At 47.4% G+C, this 22909-nt stretch overlaps 1 protein-coding gene across 1 annotated transcript in view; it reads left to right on the top strand.

The window, feature by feature from the left end:
* The window catches only part of LOC112238525 (inaD-like protein), a gene marked incomplete at its 3' end in the record, with an annotated part of 94182 nt that overhangs the window by 71024 nt on the left and 249 nt on the right, over positions 1 to 22909 (top strand). Inside the window, 5 exon segments of the mRNA XM_042322985.1 lie at positions 7755 to 7921; positions 16721 to 16783; positions 17173 to 17238; positions 21909 to 22023; positions 22214 to 22276. Of these exon segments, the coding sequence (XP_042178919.1) occupies positions 7755 to 7921; positions 16721 to 16783; positions 17173 to 17238; positions 21909 to 22023; positions 22214 to 22276 (474 nt within the window).

Below are 22909 nucleotides of genomic sequence, written 5' to 3'. Positions count from 1 at the left end.
CTCTCTCACTACCTCTCACCCTCTTTCTCTTTCTTTTTCCCTCTCTCACTACCTCTCACCCTCATTCTCTTTCTTTCTCCCTCTCTCACTACCTCTCACCCTCTTTCTCTTTCTTTCCCTCTCTCTCACTACCTCCCACTCTTTCTTTCTCCCTCTCTCACTACCTCCCACTCTTTCTTTCTCCCTCTCTCACTACCTCCCACTCTTTCTTTCTCCCTCTCTCACTACCTCCCACTCTTTCTTTCTCCCTCTCTCACTCCTCCCACTCTTTCTTTCTCCCTCTCTCTCTCCTCCACCCTCATTTTCTTTCTCCCTCTCTCACTACCTCCCACCCTCATTCTCTCTTTCTTTTTCCCTCTCTCACTACCTCCACTTTCTTTCTTTCTCTCTTTCTTTCTCCCTCTCTCACTACCTCCCACTTTCTTTCTTTCTCTCTTTCTTTCTCCCTCTCTCACTACCTCCCACTTTCTTTCTTTCTCTCTTTCTTTCTCCCTCTCTCTCACTACCTCCCACACTCTTTTTCTTTCTCCCTCTCTCTCACTACCTCCCACTTTCTTTCTTTCTCTCTTTCTTTCTCCCTCTCTCACTACCTCCCACCCTCTTTCTCTTTCTTTTTTTCCTCTCTCTCACTACCTCCCACTCTTTCTTTCTCCCTCTCTCTCACTACCTCCCACACTCTTTCTTTCTCTCTTTCTTTCTCCCTCTCTCTCACTACCTCCCACTCTTTCTTTCTCCCTCTCTCTCACTACCTCCCACTTTCTTTCTTTCTCTCTTTCTTTCTCCCTCTCTCACTACCTCCCACCCTCTTTCTCTTTCTTTTTCCTCTCTCACTACCTCCCACACTCTTTTCTTTCTCCCTCTCTCTCACTACCTCCCACTTTCTTTCTTTCTCTCTTTCTTTCTCCCTCTCTCACTACCTCCCACCCTCTTTCTCTTTCTTTTTCCCTCTCTCACTACCTCCCACACTCTTTTTCTTTCTCCCTCTCTCTCACTACCTCCCACTTTCTTTCTTTCTCTCTTTCTTTCTCCCTCTCTCACTACCTCCCACCCTCTTTCTCTTTCTTTTCCCTCTCTCTCACTACCTCCCTCTCTTTCTTTCTCCCTCTCTCTCACTACCTCCCTCTTTCTTTCTCCCTCTCTCTCACTACCTCCCACTCTTTCTTTCTCCCTCTCTCTCACTACCTCCCACTCTTTCTTTCTCCCTCTCTCTCACTACCTCCCACTCTTTCTTTCTCCCTCTCTCTCACTACCTCCCACTCTTTCTTTCTCCCTCTCTCTCACTACCTCCCACTCTTTCTTTCTCCCTCTCTCTCTACCTCCCACTCTTTTTCTTTCTCCCTCTCTCACTACCTCCCACACTCTTTTTCTTTCTCCCTCTCTCTCACTACCTCCCACACTCTTTTTCTTTCTCCCTCTCTCTCACTACCTCCCACTCTTTTCTTTCTCCCTCTCTCTCACTACCTCCCACCCTCTTTCTCTTTCTTTCTCCCTCTCTCTCACTACCTCCCACTCTTTCTTTCTCCCTCTCTCTCACTACCTCCCACTCTTTTTCTTTCTCCCTCTCTCACTACCTCCCACACTCTTTCTCTTTCTCCCTCTCTCACTACCTCCCTTTCTTTTTCTTTCTCCCTCTCTCACTACCTCCCACACTTTTTCTTTCTCCCTCTCTCACTACCTCCCACCTCTTTCTCTTTCTCCCTCTCACTACCTCCCACACTCTTTTCTTTCTCTCTCCCTCACTACCTCCCACACTCTTTCTCTTTCTCCCTCTCTCACTACCTCCCACACTCTTTTTCTTTCTCCCTCTCTCACTACCTCCCACACTCTTTTTCTTTCTCCCTCTCTCACTACCTCCCACACTCTTTTTCTTTCTCCCTCTCTCACTACCTCCCACACTCTTTCTCTTTCTTTTTCCCTCTCTCACTACCTCCCACACTCTTTTTCTTTCTCCCTCTCTCTCCTCCCACTTTCTTTCTTTCTCTCTTTCTTTCTCCCTCTCTCACTACCTCCCACCCTCTTTCTCTTTCTTTTTCCCTCTCTCACTACCTCCCACTTTCTTTCTTTCTCTCTTTCTTTCTCCCTCTCTCACTACCTCCCACACTCTTTTTCTTTCTCCCTCTCTCACTACCTCCCACACTCTTTTTCTTTCTCCCTCTCTCACTACCTCCCACTCTTTTTCTTTCTCCCTCTCTCACTACCTCCCACCCTCTTTCTCTTTCTTTTTCCCTCTCTCACTACCTCCCACACTCTTTTTTCTTTCTCCCTCTCTCTCACTACCTCCCACTTCTTTCTTTCTCTCTTTCTTTCTCCCTCTCTCACTACCTCCCACCCTCTTTCTCTTTCTTTTCCCTCTCTCTCACTACCTCCCACACTCTTTTCTTTCTCCCTCTCTCACTACCTCCCACCCTCTTTCTCTTTCTTTTTCCCTCTCTCTCACTACCTCCCACCCTCTTTCTCTTTCTTTTTTCCTCTCTCTCACTACCTCCCACACTCTTTTTCTTTCTCCCTCTCTCACTACCTCCCACCCTCTTTCTCTTTCTTTTTCCCTCTCTCTCACTACCTCCCTCTTTCTTTCTCCCTCTCTCTCACTACCTCCCACACTCTTTTTCTTTCTCCCTCTCTCTCACTACCTCCCACTTTCTTTCTTTCTCCCTCTCTCTCACTACCTCCCTCTTTCTTTCTCCCTCTCTCTCACTACCTCCCACACTCTTTTTCTTTCTCCCTCTCTCTCACTACCTCTCACTCTTTCTTTCTCCCTCTTCTCACTACCTCCCTCTTTCTTTCTCCCTCTCTCTCACTACCTCCCACTCTTTCTTTCTCCCTCTCTCTCACTACCTCCCACTCTTTCTTTCTCCCTCTCTCTCACTACCTCCCACACTCTTTTCTTTCTCCCTCTCTCTCACTACTACTCTCCACTTTCTTTCTTTCTCCCTCTCTCTCACTACCTCCCACTCTTTCTTTCTCCCTCTCTCTCACTACCTCCCACACTCTTTTTCTTTCTCCCTCTCTCTCACTACCTCCCACACTCTTTCTTTCTCCCTCTCTCTCACTACCTCCACACTCTTTTTCTTTCTCCCTCTCTCTCACTACCTCCCACACTCTTTTTCTTTCTCCTCTCTCTCTCTACCTCCCACACTCTTTTTCTTTCTCCTCTCTCTCACTACCTCCCACACTCTTTTTCTTTCTCCCTCTCTCTCACTACCTCCCACTTTCTTTCTTTCTCTCTTTCTTTCTCCCTCTCTCACTACCTCCCACACTCTTTCTCTTTCTTTTTCCCTCTCTCACTACCTCCCACACTCTTTTTCTTTCTCCCTCTCTCTCACTACCTCCCACTTTCTTTCTTTCTCTCTTTCTTTCTCCCTCTCTCACTACCTCCCACACTCTTTCTCTTTCTTTCCCTCTCACTACCTCCCACTCTTTCTTTCTCCCTCTCTCACTACCTCCCACTCTTTTTCTTTCTCCCTCTCTCTCTACCTCCCACACTCTTTTCTTTCTCCCTCTCTCTCACTACCTCCCACACTCTTTTCTTTCTCCCTCTTCTCACTACCTCCCACACTCTTTCTTTCTCCCTCTCTCTCACTACCTCCCACTCTTTCTTTCTCCCTCTCTCTCACTACCTCCCACTCTTTCTTTCTCCCTCTCTCTCACTACCTCCCACTCTTTCTTTTTCCCTCTCTCACTACCTCCCACTCTTTCTTTCTCCCTCTCTCTCACTACCTCCCACACTCTTTTCTTTCTCCCTCTCTCTCACTACCTCCCACTTTCTTTCTTTCTCTCTTTCTTTCTCCCTCTCACTACCTCCCACCCTCTTTCTCTTTCTTTCTCCCTCTCTCTCACTACCTCCCACTCTTTCTTTCTCCCTCTCTCACTACCTCCCACTTTCTTTCTTTCTCTCTTTCTTTCTCCCTCTCTCACTACCTCCCACCTCTTTTTCTCTTTCTTTCTCCCTCTCTCTCACTACCTCCCCACTCTTTTCTTTCTCCTCACTACCTCCCACACACTTTCTTTCTACCTCCTCACACTCCCACACTCTTTCTCTCTTTCTTTCTCCCTCTCTCACTACCTCCCACACTCTTTCTTTCTCTTTCTTTCTCCCTCTCTCTCACTACCTCCCACACCCTTTCTCTCTTTCCTTTCTTTCCTCTCTTTCGCTCTCTCTCTCTCTCTCTCTCTCTCTCCTCTTTCTTTCTCTCCCTCCCTCCCCCACTCCCTGTCCCACATTAACTTGAATTTGAGTAAAGATGTAATGATGGCGCGTGAGAAATAAAGTGACGGTCAGCCGTAAATCCACCAGAAATGAAATGAGACTAATTGTGCCATTAAGGTTATTTCCCTCGCTCTCTCTCATCTCTATCTTTCTCTCTCCCCCCTCCCTGTCCCATATTACCCTTGAATTTGAGTAAAGATGTAATGGCGGCGCGTGGGAGTCAAAGTGGTGGCCGGCCGTAAATCCACCAGAAATGAGACTAATTGTACCATTAAGATTTTAGACTCTGCACATTTCTCACTGTAAATTGTCCGGGGGGGGTCTGGGTGTTGGGAAGAGCTTTCGGGATGAAAGGCGCTGAGTCGGCGGGACGGTCTGAGGGGAGAGCAGTGATAAAAGTACTCTCTCAGCTTCACGGGATGTCTTAAGTGCGTTCTAAGGACACAGCTCCTAAGTACCTCTGGCTGAGATTGGCTAGGCCACCACAAGTTTTGGGGTGTGTGTATGTTTGCGTAAAACAGCCAGGTTGTCTTGACACCAGTTCTCTTTTGATCTGAGAGGGATGTGGGATTGTACTCTAGTAATAAACTTAGAGGGAGATATATTATTTCTTGAGTACAATCCCACATCGCTCTCAGATCAAAAGAGAACTCTGGTGTCAAGAGAGGGTATATATACATACATATACACGCACAAAATTCTCAGTCAGACAAGGTTGGTCTTGAACGTGCTTCTAGCCAAAGTGCTTCTACACCTGCATTGCTTGCTGTTTGGGGTTTTAGGCTGGGTTTCTGTACAGCACTTTGAGATATCAGCTGATGTACGAAGGGCTATATAAATACATTTGATTTGATTAGAAGCACCTAATGTGACAACATAGCTCCAGTTGTTCCTTTACATTTCTCCTAAAACAATGGGGCCCCAATTCAATCTATTGCAGTTAAAGGAAACTGCACTGCAGGGTCACTCCTCAATACAACTGCAGTACATTAGAATGTCTGGAACACAAATGTGTGTTTCTCCAGGGGTTTGGCGATTGCTCCATCCTCCCAGAAGTCCTTGGACATAAGGAGGACGAAACCGAGCTGATCCTGGACAGTGGCATTCTCGCGCTGTGTCTCACCTCTGATCCCTGCCTTGACCCCACTCCCACCTTGACCTCTAAGACTTTTAACCCCACCCCAACTCCTACCCTGACCAGCATCCCCCTCCCTCCAGGAGAGGAGAGGGAAATGGTAGTGGATGAAGAGGAAGAGGAGGACGTGGTGGATGTGAATGGTCGAGAGGGGCAAACCGTGGATTCCTACCCCAGAAAACCTCCACCGTCGTGTGGAGAGTGGGAGAGGGTCAACAGAGCCCCCCCCAGTCCTCTTTGGATCTCAGGAGCAGGTGAATGCTCTACTCCTCTGCAGTATTGTGCCTTGGCAAGTCAGACGACAGATGTCTGGCTTCCACCTCTACATCAGTGCTGGCCAACAGGGGGCAGCAGTGTGTGCAGACTTACTCCAGCCTAGCTGGAACACACCAGACTTTAGTCAATCTCTCAAATCAAATCAAAGTTTATTTGTCACGTGCGCCAAATACAACAGTTGTAGACCTTACAGTGAAATGCTTATTTACAGGCTCTAACCAATAGTGCAAAAAGGTATTAGTTGAACAATAGGTAGGTAAAGAAATAAAAACAACAGTGAAAAACAGTAGTGAGGCTATATACAGTAGAGAGGCTATATACAGTAGAGGCTATATACAGTAGAGAGCTATATACAGTAGAGGCTATATACAGTAGAGAGGCTATATACAGTAGAGAGCTATATACAGTAGAGAGGCTATATACAGTAGGGCTATATACAGTAGCGAGGCTATATACAGTAGCGAGGCTATATACAGTAGCGAGGCTATATACAGTAGAGGCTATATACAGTAGCGAGGCTATATACAGTAGCGAGGCTATATACAGTAGAGTCTATATACAGTAGCGAGGCTCTATACAGTAGCGAGGCTATATACAGTAGAGGCTATATACAGTAGAGGCTATATACAGTAGAGGCTATATACAGTAGAGGCTATATACAGTAGAGGCTATATACAGTAGCGAGGCTATATACAGTAGCGAGGCTATATACAGTAGAGTCTATATACAGTAGCGAGGCTCTATACAGTAGCGAGGCTATATACAGACACCGGTTAGTCAGGCTGATTGAGGTAGTATGTACATGTAGATATGGTTAAAGTGACTATGTATATATGATGAACAGAGAGTAGCAGTAGCGTAAAAGAGGGTTGGTGGGTGGGACACAATGCAGATAGCCCGGTTAGCCACTGTGCGGGAGCACTGGTTGGTTAGGCCAATTGAGGTAGTATGTACATATATACATGAATGTATAGTTAAAATGACTGTGGATATATGATGAACAGAGAGTAGCAGCAGTGTAAAAGATGGTTTGGGAGGCACACAATGCAAATAGTCCGGGTAGCCATTTGATTACCTGTTCAGGAGTCTTATGGCTTGGGGGTAAAAACTGTTGAGAAGCCTTTTTGTCCTTGACACTCTGGTACCGCTTGCCATGCGGTAGTAGAGAGAACAGTCTATGACTGGGGTGGCTGGGGTCTTTGACAATTTTTAGGGCCTTCCTCTGACACCGCCTGGTGTCGAAGTCCTGGATGGCAGACAGCTTTGCCCCAGTGATCTACTGGGCTGTTCGCACTACCCTCTGTAGTGCCTTGCGTTCAAAGGCCGAGCAATTGCCGTACCAGGCAGTGATGCAACCAGTCCAGGATGCTCTCGATGTTGCAGCTGTAGAACCTTTTGAGGATCTCAGGCCCCATGCCAAATCTTTTTAGTTTCCCGAGGGGAATAGGCTTTGTCGTGTCCTCTTCACGACCGTCTTGGTGTGTTTGGACCATTCTAGTGTGTTGTTGATGTGGACACCAAGGAACTTGAAGCTCTCAACTTGCTCCACTACAGCCCCGTCGATGAGAATTGGGTCGTGCTCAGTTCTCCTTTTCCTGTAGTCCACAATAATCTCCTTTTAGTCTTGGTTATGTTGAGGGATAGGTTGTTATTCTGGCACCACCCGGCCAGGTGTCTGACCTCCTCCCTATACGCTGTCTCGTTGTTGTCGGTGATCAGGCCTACCACTGTTGTGTCGTCTGCAAACTTAATGATGGTGTTGGAGTTGTGCCTGGCCATGCAGTCGTGGGTGAACAGGAAGTACAAGAAGGGACTGAGCACGCACCCCTGAGGGGCTCCAGTGTTGAGGATCAGCGTGGCAGATGTGTTGCTACCTACCCTCACCACCTGGGGACGGCCCGTCAGGAAGTCCAGGATCCAGTTGCAGAGGTGTTTAGTCCCAGGATCCTTAGCTTAGTGATGTGCTTTGAGGGTACTATGTTGTTGAACGAAGACCACCATTGTTTATTGGGTCAGTATTATATTAAACATGTTACTGCTATACATTCACAGTGCTGACCGTTGTTATTTAGGGAGAAGGTGGTGGGAGTGTGGCTGGGGACAGGATGAAACCATTTTGTCTTGCCATCTTGACAGGTGAAGGAGGACGGTGGAGATGGTACTGTGGAGAAGCTGGAGTCCAGAGCCCTCTTTGATCAGCTCTCTCTAGGTCAGTCTGTGAATTCCTGGGTGGAGACTGGGGACAGCGAGGCGGATTCAGACTCCAGAAACGGAAGATCAGAACTCATCCTCACAGACACAGAGTTAGTACCGCTCTTCTTGAATACCAATATTGGTTTAAATGTTTTACAAAATAACAACACTCAATCCAAAAATATTAGTCACATGCTTTGTAAACTGCAGCTGTAGACTAACAGTGAAAAGCTTACTTATGGGCCTTCCTAACAATGCAGAGAAAGAAAATAGATAAATAATAGAAAATTAAAACCACGTAATAATAAACACACAATGAGTAATGATAACGTGGCTATATTCCGGCGCCGACAGAGATGGCCGCCTCGCCTCGCGTTCCTAGGAAACTATGCGGTATTTTGCAGTATAAGGTACTTGTTGTGAAATTGTAAGGTTTGATTACTTGTTAGATATTTGTATGTGACATTTGATTTGGTACAAGTACCGAGTCGATGTGCAGGGTACCAGGTAATTGAGGTAGATATGTACATATAACTAGGAATAAATTGACAAGGCAACAGGATTGATAATAAACAGTAGCAGCAGCGTATGTGATGAGTCAAAGTGCAAAAATGGTGTGCAAATAGGGTCAATGCAGTTAGTCCGGGTAGCTATATGGTTAACTATTTAGTGGTCTTATGGCTTGAGGGTAGAAGCTGTTCAGGGTCCTGTTGGTTCCACACTTGGTGCATCGGTACCGTGCAGTAGCAGAGAGAACAGTCTATGACCAGGGTGGCTGGAGTCTTTGACCATTTTTAGAGCCTTCCTCTGACACCGCCTGGTATCGAGGTCCTGGATGGCAGGAAGCTTGGCCCCAGTGATGTACTGGGCCGTACACACTACCCTCTGTAGTGCCTTGCGGTTGGATGCCAAGCAGTTACCATACCAAGCGGTGATGCAGCCAGTCAAGATGCTCTTGATGGTGCAGCTGTAGAACATTTTGAGGATCTGAGGGACCAAGACAAATCTTTTCAGTCTCCTGAGGGGCCTCCTTGTTGAGGGTCAGCGTGGTTGAGGTGTTCAGTCCCAGGGTCCTTGGACACACGTACTCATTCAAGGGTTTTCCTTCATTTTACTATTTTATACATTATTATTCTACAGTGAGGACATCAAAACTATGAAATAACACGTGGAATCATGTAGTAACCAAAAAAGTGTTGAACAAATCCAAATATATTTTAGAATTTAGATTCTTCAAAGTAGCCACACTTTGCCTTGATGACAGCTTTGCACACTCTTGTAATTCTCTCAACCAGCTTCACCTAGAATGCTTTTCCAACAGTCTTGAAGGAGTTCCCACATATGCTGAGCACTTGTTGGCTGCTTTTCCTTCACTCTGCGGTTCAACTCATCCCAAACCATCTCCGTTGAGTAGGGGTTGGGTGATTGTGGAGGCCAGGTCATCTGATGCAGCACTCCATCACTCTCCTGCTTGGTAAAATAGCCCTTACACAGCCTGGAGTTTTGTGTCATTGTCCCTAGATAAATCACAGTGTCACCAGCAAAGCACCATCACAACACCACCTCCATGCTTGACGGCGGGAACCACACATGCGGAGATCATCCTTTCACCTACACTGCGTCTCACAAAGACGTAATCTCACATTACGACTCATCAGACCAAAGGACAGAGTTGCACCGGTCTAATGTCCATGGCTCAAGTTTCTTGGCCCAATAAAGTCTCCTCTTATTATTGGTCTTCGTTAGTAGTGGTTTCTTTGCAGCAATTCGACCATGAAGGCCTGATTCACACAGTCTCCTCCTGAACAGTTGATTTTGAGATGTCTGTTACTTGAACTCTGTGAAGCATTTATTTGGGCTACAATCTGAGGTGCAGTTAACTCTAATGAACTTATCCTCTGCAGAAGAGGTAACTCTGGGTCTCTGGGCTTCCTTTCCTGTGGAGGTCCTCATGAGACAATTTCATCATAGCACTTGATGGTTTTTGCCACTGCACTTGAAGAAACTTTAAAAGTTCTTGACATTTTCCGTACTGACTGACCTTCATGTCTTAAAGTAATGATGGACTGTCGTTTCTCTTTGCTTATTTGAGCTGTTCTTGCCATAATATGGACTTGATCTTTAACTAAATAGGGCTATCTTCTGTATACCACCCCTACCTTGTCACACCACAACTGATTGGCTCAAATGCATTAAGATGGAAAGAAATTCCACAAATTAACAAGGCACACCTGTTAATTGAAATGCATTCCAGGTGAATACCTCATGAAGCTGGTTGTGAGAATGCTAAGAGTGGGCAAAGCGTGGCTACTATATAAAATATATGTATTTGTTTAACACTTTTTTGTTGACTACATGATTTGGTATGTAGTATGTCATAGTTTTGATGTCTTCACTATTATTCTACAATGTAGAAAATAGTCAAATGAAAGAAAAACCCTTGAATGTGTAGGTGTGTCCAAACCTTTGACTGATACTGTATATCATCCATGTCTTTTTTCAGCCACGACTCCGTGAAACAGTTCTTCAGGTCCCGTTGATAGGATAGTCTCGACCGGAGCTTGTTCAGTACGTTTGCCAAATGAACGGAAGGTAGAGGCAAATGATTTATGTGTCAGGGTGCCCGTACGTCGGCCTCTTTTACGCCAACACTTCCTTTTAGGGAAAGCTTCTGGCCTTCAGAAAAGCTGTTCGGTGGAAACATGCACAAAAACTACAAATCTAAAAGTTTGAAATGACAAAATGAATAGAATGTAATCTAGCTTGTTTAGTGTCATTTATATCAGACAGTGGGTTGAGTAAGAGTTACATGTCATTACATTAATTCTCAAAAATGTAGTTGATCTGCTCATTCTCTGGCTCTCTAGTAGGCTTGGCGCCCCCTCTGCTGGTAACATGATGGTATAGCAGGCAGTGACGTTGCCTGAGTCAGTCATACATACAGTTTATCTGAACCATGATCTGAAAATACAGGATTGGACAGTGTTTCCCAACTTGTTTTTGCACTAACACTAACAAACCTGATTCAAATCAAATGTGTTTTGTCACGAACCGGCTCAAAGCCCGTAACAAAGGGAGACAACGTGGAGATAAGGAGTAACAAAATATATATTTATTAACTAAAGCAACTAAGGAAAATATACAATGGTGTGTGTAATCAGTAGTGTGAGTGTTTTGCATGCATGAATGTGATAATGCAGGGTGTTGAAAGGTGCCAAAGCAAACAAACAAACAAAAGGCCACCAAGAACCACAACACAATCTACAAAGGTGTCTGCATGGAGAGAGTCTCTTCCATGAATGTGGAAGAGGTCTATTTATCCTGGGAGACACCTGGCCCAGGTGTTTCCCATGAAGCTGACGACCCTCCCAACTCCGCCCACCGGCATCCTAATAAGGAAACAAGAACAAAGACAGAATACGGCAGACAGAGTGGGAGGGTCGTCACAATTTATAAAGCCCTTTTTATATCAGCAGGTGTCACAAAGTGCTATACAGAAACCCAGCCTAAAAACCCAAACAGCAAGCAATGCAGATGTAGAAGCACGGTGGCTAGGAAAAACGCCCTAGAAAGGCCAAAACCTAGGAGGAAACCTAGAGAGGAACCAGGCTCTGAGGGGTGGTGAGTCCTCTCCTGTTTGTGCCGGATGGAGAATATAAGAGTACATGGTCATTAAGGCCAGATCGTTCTCAAGATGTTCGAACATTTATAGATGACCAGCAGGGACAAATAATAATCACAGTGGTTATAGAGGGTGCAACTGGTCAGCACCTCAGGAGTAAATGTCAGTTGGTAGTTGGAGGGAAGGAGAGAGAGAGGGAGGGAAGGAGAGAGGGGAGGGAGAGAGGGAGGGAGGGAGGGAGAGAGAGAGAGGGAGGGGAGAGAGAGAGAGAGAGAGAGAGAGGGAGGGAGAGAGAGAGGAGGGAGGGAAGGAGAGAGAGAGGGAGGGAGGGAAGGAGAGAGAGAGAGAGAGAGGGAGGGAAGGAGAGAGGGGAGGGAAGGAAGGAGAGAGGAAGAGGGAAAGAAGGAAGGAGGGAAAGAAGGAAGGAGGGAGGGAAGGAGAGAGAGAGGGAGGGAAGGAGAGAGAGGGAGGGAAGGAGAGAGAGAGGGAGGGAGGGAGGGAAGGAGAGAGATGGAGGGAGGGAGGGAAGGAGAGAGGGAGGGAGGGAAGGAGAGAGGGAGGGAGGGAGAGAGAGGGAGGGAGGGAAGGAGAGAGAGAGAGGGAGGGAGGGAAGGAGAGAGAGAGGGAGGGAAGGAGAGAGGGAAGGAGAGAGAGAGAGGGAGGGAGGGAAGGAGAGAGAGAGGGAGGGAAGGAGAGAGGGAGGGAGGGAAGGAGAGAGAGAGGGAGGGAAGGAGAGAGAGAGAGAGGGAGGGAGAGAGAGAGGAGGGAGGGAGGGGGGGAAGGAGAGAGGGAGGGAGGGAGGGAAGGAGAGAGAGAGAGAGAGAGAGGGAGGGAGGGAGGGGGAAGGAGAGAGGGAGGGAGGGAGGGAAGGAGAGAGAGAGAGAGAGAGGGAGGGAAGGGGAGGAGAGAGGGGAGGGAGGGAAGGAGAGAGAGAGAGGGAAAGAAGGAAGGAGGGAAAGAAGGAAGGAGGGAGGGAAGGAGAGAGAGGGAGGGAAGGAGAGAGAGAGGGAGGGAAGGAGAGGAGAGAGAGGGAGGGAGGGAGGGAAGGAGAGAGAGATGAAGGAGAGAGGGAGGGAGGGAAGGAGAGAGGGAGGGAGGGAGAGAGAGGGAGGGAGGGAAGGAGAGAGAGAGAGGGAGGGAGGGAAGGAGAGAGAGGGGAGGGAAGGAGAGAGGGAGGGAGGGAAGGAGAGAGAGAGGGAGGGAAGGAGAGAGAGAGGAGGGAAGGAGAGGGAGGGAAGGAGAGAGAGGGAGGGAGGGAAGGAGAGAGAGAGGGAGGGAAGGAGAGAGAGAGGGAGGGAGGGAAAGGAGAGAGAGGGAGGGAGGGAGGGAAGGAGAGAGAGAGAGGGAGGGAAGGAGAGAGAAGGGAGGGAAGGAGAGAGAGAGGGAGGGAGGGAAGGAGAGAGAGAGGGAGGGAAGGAGAGAGAGGGAGGGAAGGAGAGAGAGGGAGGGAAGGAGAGAGAGAGGGAGGGAGGGAAGGAGAGAGAGGGAGGGAGGGAAGGAGAGAGAGGGAGGGAGGGAAGGAGAGAAAGGGAGGGAGGAAGGAGAGAAAGGGAGGGAGGGAAGGAGAGAAAGGGAGGGAGGGAAGGAGGGAGAGGGAGGGAGGGAAGGAGGGAGAGGGAGGGAGGGAAGGAGAGAGAGAGGGAGGGAGGGAAGGAGAGAGAGAGGGAGGGAGGGAAGGAGAGAGAGAGGGAGGGAGGGAAGGAGAGAGAGAGGGGAGGGAGGGAGGGAAGGAGAGAGAGGGGAGGGAGGGAAGGAGAGAGAGGGAGGGAGGGAAGGAGAGGGAGAGGGAAGGAGAGAGAGAGGGAGGGAGGGAAGGAGAGAGAGATGGAGGGAGGGAAGGAGAGAGAGAGGGAGGGAGGGAGGGAAGGAGAGAGAGAGAGAGGGAGGGAAGGAGAGAGAGAGGGAGGGAGGGAAGGAGAGAGAGAGGGAGGGAGGGAAGGAGAGAGAGAGGGAAGGAGAGAGAGAGGGAGGGAGGGAAGGAGAGAGAGATGGAGGGAGGGAAGGAGAGAGAGAGGGAGGGAGGGAGGGAAGGAGAGAGAGAGGGAAGGAGAGAGAGAGAGAGGGAGGGAGGGAAGGAGAGAGAGATGGAGGGAGGGAAGGAGAGAGAGGGAGGGAGGGAGGGAAGGAGAGAGAGAGGGAGGGAAGGAGAGAGAGATGGAGGGAGGGAAGGAGAGAGAGAGGGAGGGAGGGAGGGAAGGAGAGAGAGAGGGAGGGAAGGAGAGAGAGAGGGAGGGAGGGAAGGAGAGAGAGGGAGGGAGGGAAGGAGAGGGAGAGGGAAGGAGAGAGAGAGGGAGGGAGGGAAGGAGAGAGAGATGGAGGGAGGGAAGGAGAGAGAGATGGAGGGAGGGAAGGAGAGAGAGAGAGGGAGGGAGGGAGGGAGGGAAGGAGAGAGAGAGAGGGAGGGAGGGAAGGAGAGAGAGAGGGAGGGAGGGAAGGAGAGAGAGAGGGAAGGAGAGAGAGAGGGGGAGGGAGGGAAGGAGAGAGAGATGGAGGGAGGGAAGGAGAGAGAGAGGGAGGGAGGGGAGGGAGGGAGGGAAGGAGAGAGAGAGGGAGGGAGGGAAGGAGAGAGAGATGGAGGGAGGGAAGGAGAGAGAGAGGGAGGGAGAGATGGAGGGAGGGAAGGAGAGAGAGAGGGAGGGAGGGAGGGAGGGAGGGAAGGAGAGAGAGAGGGAGGGAAGGAGAGAGAGAGGGGAGGGAAGGAGAGAGAGGGAGGGAGGGAGGGAAGGAGAGAGAGAGAGGGAGGGAGGGAAGGAGAGAGAGAGAGGGAGGGAGGGAAGGAGAGAGAGAGGGAGGGAGGGAAGGAGAGAGAGGGGAGGGAGGGAAGGAGAGAGAGAGGGAGGGAGGGAAGGAGAGAGAGAGGGAGGGAGGGAAGGAGAGAGAGAGAGGGAGGGAAGGAGAGAGAGAGGGGAGGGAAGGAGAGAGAGGGAGGGAGGGAAGGAGAGAGAGGGAGGGAGGGAAGGAGAGAGAGGGAGGGAGGGAAGGAGAGAGAGCGAGGGAGGGAAGGAGAGAGAGAGAGGGAGGGAAGGAGAGAGAGAGGGAGGGAGGGAAGGAGCGAGAGAGGGAGGGAGGGAAGGAGAGAGAGAGGGAGGGAAGGAGAGAGAGAGAGGGAGGGAAGGAGAGAGAGGGGAGGGAAGGAGAGAGAGAGAGGGAGGGAAGGAGAGAGAGAGAGGGAGGGAAGGAGAGAGAGAGGGAGGAGGGAAGGAGCGAGAGAGGGAGGGAGGGAAGGAGAGAGAGGGAGGGAAGGAGAGAGAGAGGGAGGGAGGGAAGAGGGAGAGAGAGGGAGGGAGGAAGGAGAGAGAGAGAGAGAGAGGGAGGGAAGGAGAGAGAGGGAGGGAGGGAAGGAGAGAGAGGAGGGAGGGAAGGAGAGAGAGGGAGGGAGGGGGAAGGAGAGAGAGAGAGGGAGGAGGGAGGGAAGGAGAGAGGGAGGGAGGGAAGGAGAGAGAGAGAGAGAGGAAGGGAAGGAGCGAGGGAAGGAAGGAAGGAGAGAGGAGGGGCAGGGAGGGAGAGAGGAAGAGAGGGAGGGGGAGAGAGGGGAGGAGAGGGAGGGGCAGGGAAGGAGAGAGGAAGAGAGGGAGGGGTGCAAAGGTGAACTACTTAAGTTCACACAGAACAGATAGGACAGACTGACCCTAGCCCCACCAACGCATAGAGGCTGTGATGGGCGCGGGGGGGGTGTATCGCCCACAAAGATCTTCTCCACCGCACACGCCCTAGGGGGTCGCAAAATCGGACAGGAAGATCACGTCAGTGACTCAACCCGCTGAAGTCGAGTGTATCGGGATAAAAAATGCCTGGCACAACGTGACGCACCCCCCCGACCCCCCCTAGGGACGGACAGTCCCACCTTCTAAATGTTCTCCTCCTGCCCGATTTCTATTCAACCGAAAGGAGACCAAAGGACTTGATTTCTCTTCACGTCCATAACAGCCTGTCCATAACAGCCTGTCCATTACAGCCTGTCCATAACAGTCTCACTCACGTCCATAACAGTCTCACTCACGTCCATAACAGTCTCACTCACGTCCATAACAGTCTCACTCACGTCCATAACAGTCTCACTCACGTCCATAACAGTCTCACTCACGTCCATAACAGTCTCACTCATGTCCATAACAGTCTCACTCATGTCCATAACAGTCTCACTCATGTCCATAACAGTCTCACTCATGTCCATAACAGTCTCACTCATGTCCATAACAGTCTCACTCATATCCATAACAGTCTCACTCATGTCCATAACAGTCTCACTCATGTCCATAACAGTCTCACTCATGTCCATAACAGTCTCACTCATGTCCATAAGAGTCTCACTCATGTCCATAACAGCCTCACTCATGTCCATAACAGCCTCACTCATGTCCATAACAGCCTCACTCATGTCCATAACAGCCTCACTCATGTCCATAACAGTCTCACTCATGTCCATAACAGTCTCACTCATGTCCATAACAGTCTCACTCATGTCCATAACAGCCTCACTCATGTCCATAACAGTCTCACTCATGTCCATAACAGTCTCACTCATGTCCATAACAGCCTCACTCATGTCCATAACAGTCTCACTCATCTCCATAACAGCCTCACTCATCTCCATAACAGTCTCACTCATGTCCATAACAGTCTCACTCATGTCCATAACAGCCTCACTCATGTCCATAACAGCCTCACTCACGTCCATAACAGCTGGATACCAAATTCAATTTATCAGCTCATCTTTGTCCGTTGGAATAGGAGATCACATACTAGTTCAATCGGGATTCGTTACTCTGAAATCTCTATCATTTCCCCCTTTGGCAACGGTCTGTATTCATAGTGTCTCAGAGTAGGAGTGCTGATTTCAGGTTAGTTTTGCCTTTTTAGATCATCATGAATAATATCACATGAACACACAGGGAAGCTGATCCTAGAACAGCACTCGTACTCTGAGATGCTTGATACATACGATCCCTGTTAAGGTATGAGGTTTATTGCAGAGTAAATGATGTACATTGAATGGTTATACATACCCACTAGCCGCACATATTGTAGGAGGGAACATTTCTACCTGGGGAACCTAAAGGGTTGTGTTATTTCCAGTGCTACTGTATAAACAGAGGGAATAAGTTGCAAAAATGTCTTGCCATGTCATATCCTCACGCGGTACATACATAATAATAATACAGTATCAAAACTGAACAAAGTATCGTACTGCACTACCAATATCCCAACTGGTACAGTAAAGTGGTTGATTCATTTATGAATGGATAGATTGATTGATATACCTAATGGTTGATGTGTTCTCCTCTAGCTCGGTGCATTTGATTGGCACAGAGAGGAGAAAGAGGAGGGGCCAGGGAGGAGGACGACACAGGTAGGACAACAGAACTCGCTGTAGAGCCACAGTCAACACACACACATTCTACATTCACCATCACCTCAGGTTGTTATTTAAAGTGTCTCATGGGGGACAAACATAATTAACCAAACCCAGAATCGGTCAGGAAACACCCCTCCGAGACCGAAATATAGTTTTTCTAATGAGCAACAGAAAAACACATGTTCCAATCGACGTGTTCAGTCACTCTTTAACCTTTCGTTAACCGGGAAAAGACCCTTGGGGTCAGAAACCTCTCTTGCAAGGGGGAGCTGGCAAGAGGTCAGTAGGAAGCAGTCAGCGTGTAGATACAGAACAGGTGAACGTACAGGGACAATACATTAAAATCAATTAGTGGTTAACAACATCTTGGCGTATGCTCTCAGTGATCTACCTGAGAGGGAGGAGGGAGAGGAGACCCCTGCCTTCAGTCACTGGGGACCCCCACGCAGGTAAGGGCTGTGTCCATGTGTGTCCATTTGTCTGTCTGGATGTGTCCAAGTGGATACTGACAAAAGTATCTTTTTTTAATGAAACATTTAACAGATTCACTAAATTCACCTTGTTTTTTGGGTCACGGTTTGTTTTTAGTTTATCGGGTACAGAAGGACTGGGGAAATAATCATTATCAAACGTGTAGTTTGGAACCTGGACGATCATTTCTCACAGTTAAAAGAAATGTCAAACTCCAGACCCACCTAATAGAGAGCAATGTGATCATAACTGCAGTGGTTGTGTGTGTACCTGGACCTGTGTGAGTGTGTGTGGGGTAGTGTGCAGGGCCATAACCAGGGTTTGTGTTTTAGTGTTATTAGATGGACTGAGGTGAATGAACCTACAGCAGCCAAGGTCATAATGGCTGGTGTTTTTGCTGTTCACCAAATAGAATTTGGATGTTTTTTTTATTATATAGAAATGCAGTAAATGAGCTTCAACTTTCCAAAAAGGTGGTGGAAGAAGGTTCCCCCCCAGCATTTTTTGGTGGAAAGTTTAAACTAATTTACTTAATTTCTATACAATAAAAAAAACATTCAAATTCTATTTGGAGAACAGCAAAAACAAGCATTAACACCAGCCATTATGACCTTGGCTGCTGTAGGTTCATTCACCGCAGTCCATCTACAAACACACAGCCTATTAGCTACACAATTGTAATGTTATACCTCTGAAAGGATGGAAATATGACAAATGATTCACACTGACACATAGTATCAGCGACGAATTGAAAACGTAGGACATTTTTTGGAACTAGTGTTTGCGTGTTTATTGCATTTTAATGTCAGGCCTATAAGGAAGATGGGTCAATGGGAGATGTTCATATATGAAACATATCTTATGTGTTTCAGTTCCTAACTTGTTTGATAAGATTAGTACAGATTTTCTCAGGGGTCCCCACATGGGGCCACGACCTCCAGTTTGGGAACCACGGTACTAACTTTTCCCTCTGCTCCCTCCCTCCCTCCTGCGTGCGTCCCGCCTCAGCCTCACCACTGAGCACCACATCATCACTGTCTTCCTCAGTAGCCTACTCTCTGTAAAGCAAAGTTATTGTGTGAATTTAGTAGCGTATTTTTTGCTCCTGCTGAGGTAGGCTCCGTTTAACGTTAGCTTTTGCTTCTTGCGTCATTTCTAGCTGGCTAGGTAATATTAGCCAGAGCCCTGCCGACAGACCCACCTGACTGACTGACATATCTATAAGCTTGTGCACTCATTGTCCGAGTGTCGTTATTTGTTTGTGTGGGGGTTGTCTGTTAGACACTGCAGGAGTCGCTGGATCGTTTTAAAATGGCCTTATGTCCGGCATTTCGCAAACACAGCAGCGTCTCTAAGTTTGTTCCTGGTCGGCTCTCAGCCTGTGCCACGAGAGGGCAGAGTTAGCCGTTTGAGAGTGTGGTGAATGTGCTTTTAAAAGGCATATCTGGGGACGCAGGCAAACATAATGAGCAAACCACTGTTCATGATTCCACTGGTACACATAGAGGCAGGCAAACATAATGAACAAACCACTGTTCATGATTCCACTGGTACACATAGAGGCAGGCAAACATAATGAACAAACCACTGTTCATGATTCCACTGGTACACATAGAGGCAGGCAAACATAATGAGCAAACCACTGTTCATGATTCCACTGGTACACATAGAGGCAGGTGAACATAATGAAAACCAAACCACTGGTTCAGGTGATTCCCACTGTTCATGATTTGGTTTTTGAAAGAAAAGCACATTTTTTGTTCACTAAAATAGCATCATATTGATCATAAATACAGTGTAGACATTGTTAATGTTGTAAATGACTGGAATATGGAATATCTACATAGGCGTACAGAGGCCCATTATCAGCAACCATCACGCCTGTGATCCAATGGCACGTTGTGTTAGCTAATTCAAGTTTATAATTTTAAAAGCTAATTGATCATTAGAAAACCCTTTTGTAATTATGTTAGCACAGCTGAAAACTGTTGTGCTGATTAAAAAAGCAATGAAACTGGGCTTCTTTAGACTAGTTGAGTATCTGGAGCATCAGCATTTGTGGGTTTCGATTACAGGCACAAAATGGCCAGAAACAAATAACTTTCTTCTGAAACTCGTCAGTCTATTCTTGTTCTGTGAAATTAAGGCTATTCCATGTGATAAATTGCCAAGAAACTGAAGATCTGGTACAACACTGTGTACTCCTCCCTTCACAGAAGCTGAGTTTATATACATACAGTACCAGTCAAAAGTTTGAACACACCGACTCATTCCAGGGTTTTTCTTTATTTTTACTATTTTCTAGATTGCAGAATAATAGTGAAGACATCAAAACCATGAAATAACACATATGGAATCATGTAGTAACCAAAAAAGTGTTAAACAAGTCTAAATATATTTTATATTTGAGATTCTTCAAAGTAGCCACCCTTTACCTTGATGACAGCTTTGCACACTCTTGGCATTCTCTCAACCAGCTTCGTGAGGAAGTCACCTGGAATGCATTTCAATTAACACGTATGCCTTGTTAAAAGTTAATTTGTGGAATTTCTTTCCTTCTTAATGTGTTTGAGCCAATCAGCTGTGTTGTGACAAGGTAGGGGTGGTATACAGAAGATAGCCCTATTTGGTAAAAGACCGAGTCCATATTATGGCAAGAACAGCTCCAATAAGCAACGAGAAATGACAGCCCTTCATTACTTTAAGACATGAAGGTCAGTAAAACTTTTAAAGGTTCTTCAAATGCAGTCACAAAAATGAGGACTGATGAGGACTGCCACAGGAAAGGAAGACCCAGAGTTACCTCTGCTGCAGAGGATAAGTTCATTAGAGTTACCTGGCTCTCATGAGGACCGCCACAGGAAAGGAAGACCCAGAGTTACCTCTGCTGCAGAGGATAAGTTCATTAGAGTTACCTGGCTCTCATGAGGGCCGCCACAGGAAAGGAAGACCCTGCTTCGCACATGCTTTTTCAGTTCTGCCCACAAATGTTCTATAGGATTGAGGTCAGGGCTTTGTGATGGCCACTCCAGTACCTTGACTTTGCTGTCCTTAAGCCATTTTTCCACAACTTTGTAAGTATGCTTGGGGTCATTGTCCATTTGGAAGACCCATTTGCGAGCAAGCTTTAACTTCCTGACTGATGTCTTGAGACGTTGCTTCAATATATCCACATAATTTTCCTCCCATTTTGTGAAGTTCACCAGTCCCTCCTGCGGCAAAGCACCCCCTACAACATGATGCTTCCACCCCCTTGCTTCACGGTTGGGTTGATGTGCTTTGGCTTGCAAGCCTCCCCCTTTTTCCTCCAAACATAACGATGGTCATTATGGCCAAACAGTTCAATTTTCATCAGACCAGATTTCTCCAAAAAGTGTGATCTTTGTCCCCATGTGCAGTTGCAAACCGTAGTCTGGCTTTTTTATGGTGTTTTTGGAGTAGTGGCTTCTTCCTTGCTGAGCTGCCTTTCAGGTTATGTCGATATAGGACTCGTTTTACTGTGGATATAGATACTTTTGTACCTGTTTCCTCCAGCATCTTCACAATGTCTTTGGCTGTTGTTCTGGGATTGATTTGCACTTTTCGCACCAAAGTACGTTCATCTCTAGGAGACCAAATGCATCTACTACCTGAGCGGTATGTTTATACTTGCGTACTATTGTTTGTTCAGATGAACGTGGTACCTTCTGGTGTTTGGAAATTGCTCTTAAGGATGAACCAGACTTGTGGAGGTCTACAATTCTTTTTTTGAGGTCTTGGCTGATTTCTTTTGATTTTCCCATGATGTCAAGCAAAGAGGCACTGACTTTGAAGGTAGGCCTTGAAATACATCCACAGGTACACCTCCAATTGACTCAAATGATGTCACTTAGCCTATCAGAACCTTCTAAAGCCATGACATCATTTTCTGGAATTTTTCAAGCTGTTTAAAGGCACAGTCAACTTAGTGCATGTAAACTTCTGACCCACTGGAATTGTGACACAGTGAATTATAAGTGAAATAATCTTTCTGTAAACAATTGTTGGAAAACTGACTTGTGTCATGCAAAAAGTAGATCTAACCGACTTGCCAAAATTATAGTTTGTTAACAAGAAATTTGTGGAGGGGTTGAAAATGAGTTTTAATGACTCCCACATAAGTGTATGTAAACTTCCGACTTCAACTGTATATACATTGTCATTTTTTTTAATTATACATTTTTCTGAGGTCAGAGACTCGTCCTCATAATAGCTGGGCCATGGTTGTGTGTGTGCCTGTCTCATCCCGAGAGCAGTCATGACTCATGAACACTTTAATGAGCTGTTCTGCTACATAATGGATGTAGGCGGGATGCCTGAGTAATGGAGATCACAGGATTTGTGTGTGTGTGTCTGTCTGTGTGTGTGTACGTGCGTCTGTCTCTGTGTAAATGTGTATGTGCATCTGTCTCTTTCTCTGTGTGTGTGTGTGTGTGTGTGTGTGTGTGTGTGTGTCTGTCTCTTTCTCTCGTGTGTCTGTGTGTGTGTGTGTGTGTGTGTGTGTGTGTGTGTGTGTGTGTGTGTGTGTGTGTACGTGCATCTGTCTCTTTCTCTCTCTGTGTGTGTGTGTGTGTGCGTTTTCACTCGTCTGTGTGTGAACTTACCCTGGCATGTGCCCACGTGCTTCCAGAGTGGAGGTGTGGCAGGAGGATTGCGAGTCTCTTGGCATCAGCATCGTGGGCGGGCACAGCGTCATCACAAGACTGAAGAATGGAGAGGAACTCAAGGGCATCTTTATCAAACAGGTGACGCCGTGCTGACATTCTCCCTCCCTCGACTTTGAAGCCTTATACCAAAACAAGTGGTATCATATCCTGTTTAGATCTTGTTTAAATCCCAGAATGTAGCTTTACATCTTTATATTCGTTCAGAAATGTATCATAACTTGTATGTTTTTATTTCATTAATGAATTGAATGAATGAAATAAATGACAGGTACTGCCGGAGAGCCCAGCGGGACGCACTCGCTCCCTCAAGACTGGAGACAAGATAGTGCAGGTGAGGAGGAGATAACGCTAGCACAATGCTATAGCAGTGACACAGCATTGATACAGGAATGATACAGGAATGCTAATTCAACACTGTAGCAACGCTAGAGGAACACTACTTACGACACCATGTCTATGCTACAGAAACGCAAACCGCAAATTCCAGACAGGTTGGTGACCTCTGTTGTATCCTCTCCCCCACCCCCCTCTCTCCCTATCTCTCTCTCTCCCCCACCCCCTCTCTCCCTCTCCCTCTCTCTCTCTCGCTCTCTCTCACTCTCTTTTTTCTCTCTCTCCCCCTCTTTCGCTCTCTCTCTCACTCTCTTTTTCTCTCTCTCCCCCCTCTTTCGCTCTCTCTCTCTCTCTCTCTTTTCCCTCTCTCTCTCTCTCTCACTCTTTCTCTCTCTCTCTCTCACTCTTTCTCTCTCCCTCTCTCTCTCTCTCTCACTCTTTCTCTCTCCCCTCTCTCTATCCCTCTCTCTCTCTCACTCTTTCTCTCTCTCTCTCTCACTCTTTCTCTCTCTCACTCTTTCTCTCTCCCTCTCTCTCTCCTCTCTCTCTTTCTGGCATGTTCTCTCTCTTTTGACCCCTTTTCTTACTCTTTCCTCTTTCCATCTCTATCCCCTTCCTCATCTCTTCTCTC

Source organism: Oncorhynchus tshawytscha, linkage group LG06, assembly GCF_018296145.1.
Source record: "Oncorhynchus tshawytscha isolate Ot180627B linkage group LG06, Otsh_v2.0, whole genome shotgun sequence".
Taxonomy (NCBI): domain Eukaryota; kingdom Metazoa; phylum Chordata; class Actinopteri; order Salmoniformes; family Salmonidae; genus Oncorhynchus; species Oncorhynchus tshawytscha.
Note: the sequence above shows the minus strand (reverse complement) of the source record. Positions and strands in the feature narration are given on the sequence as shown.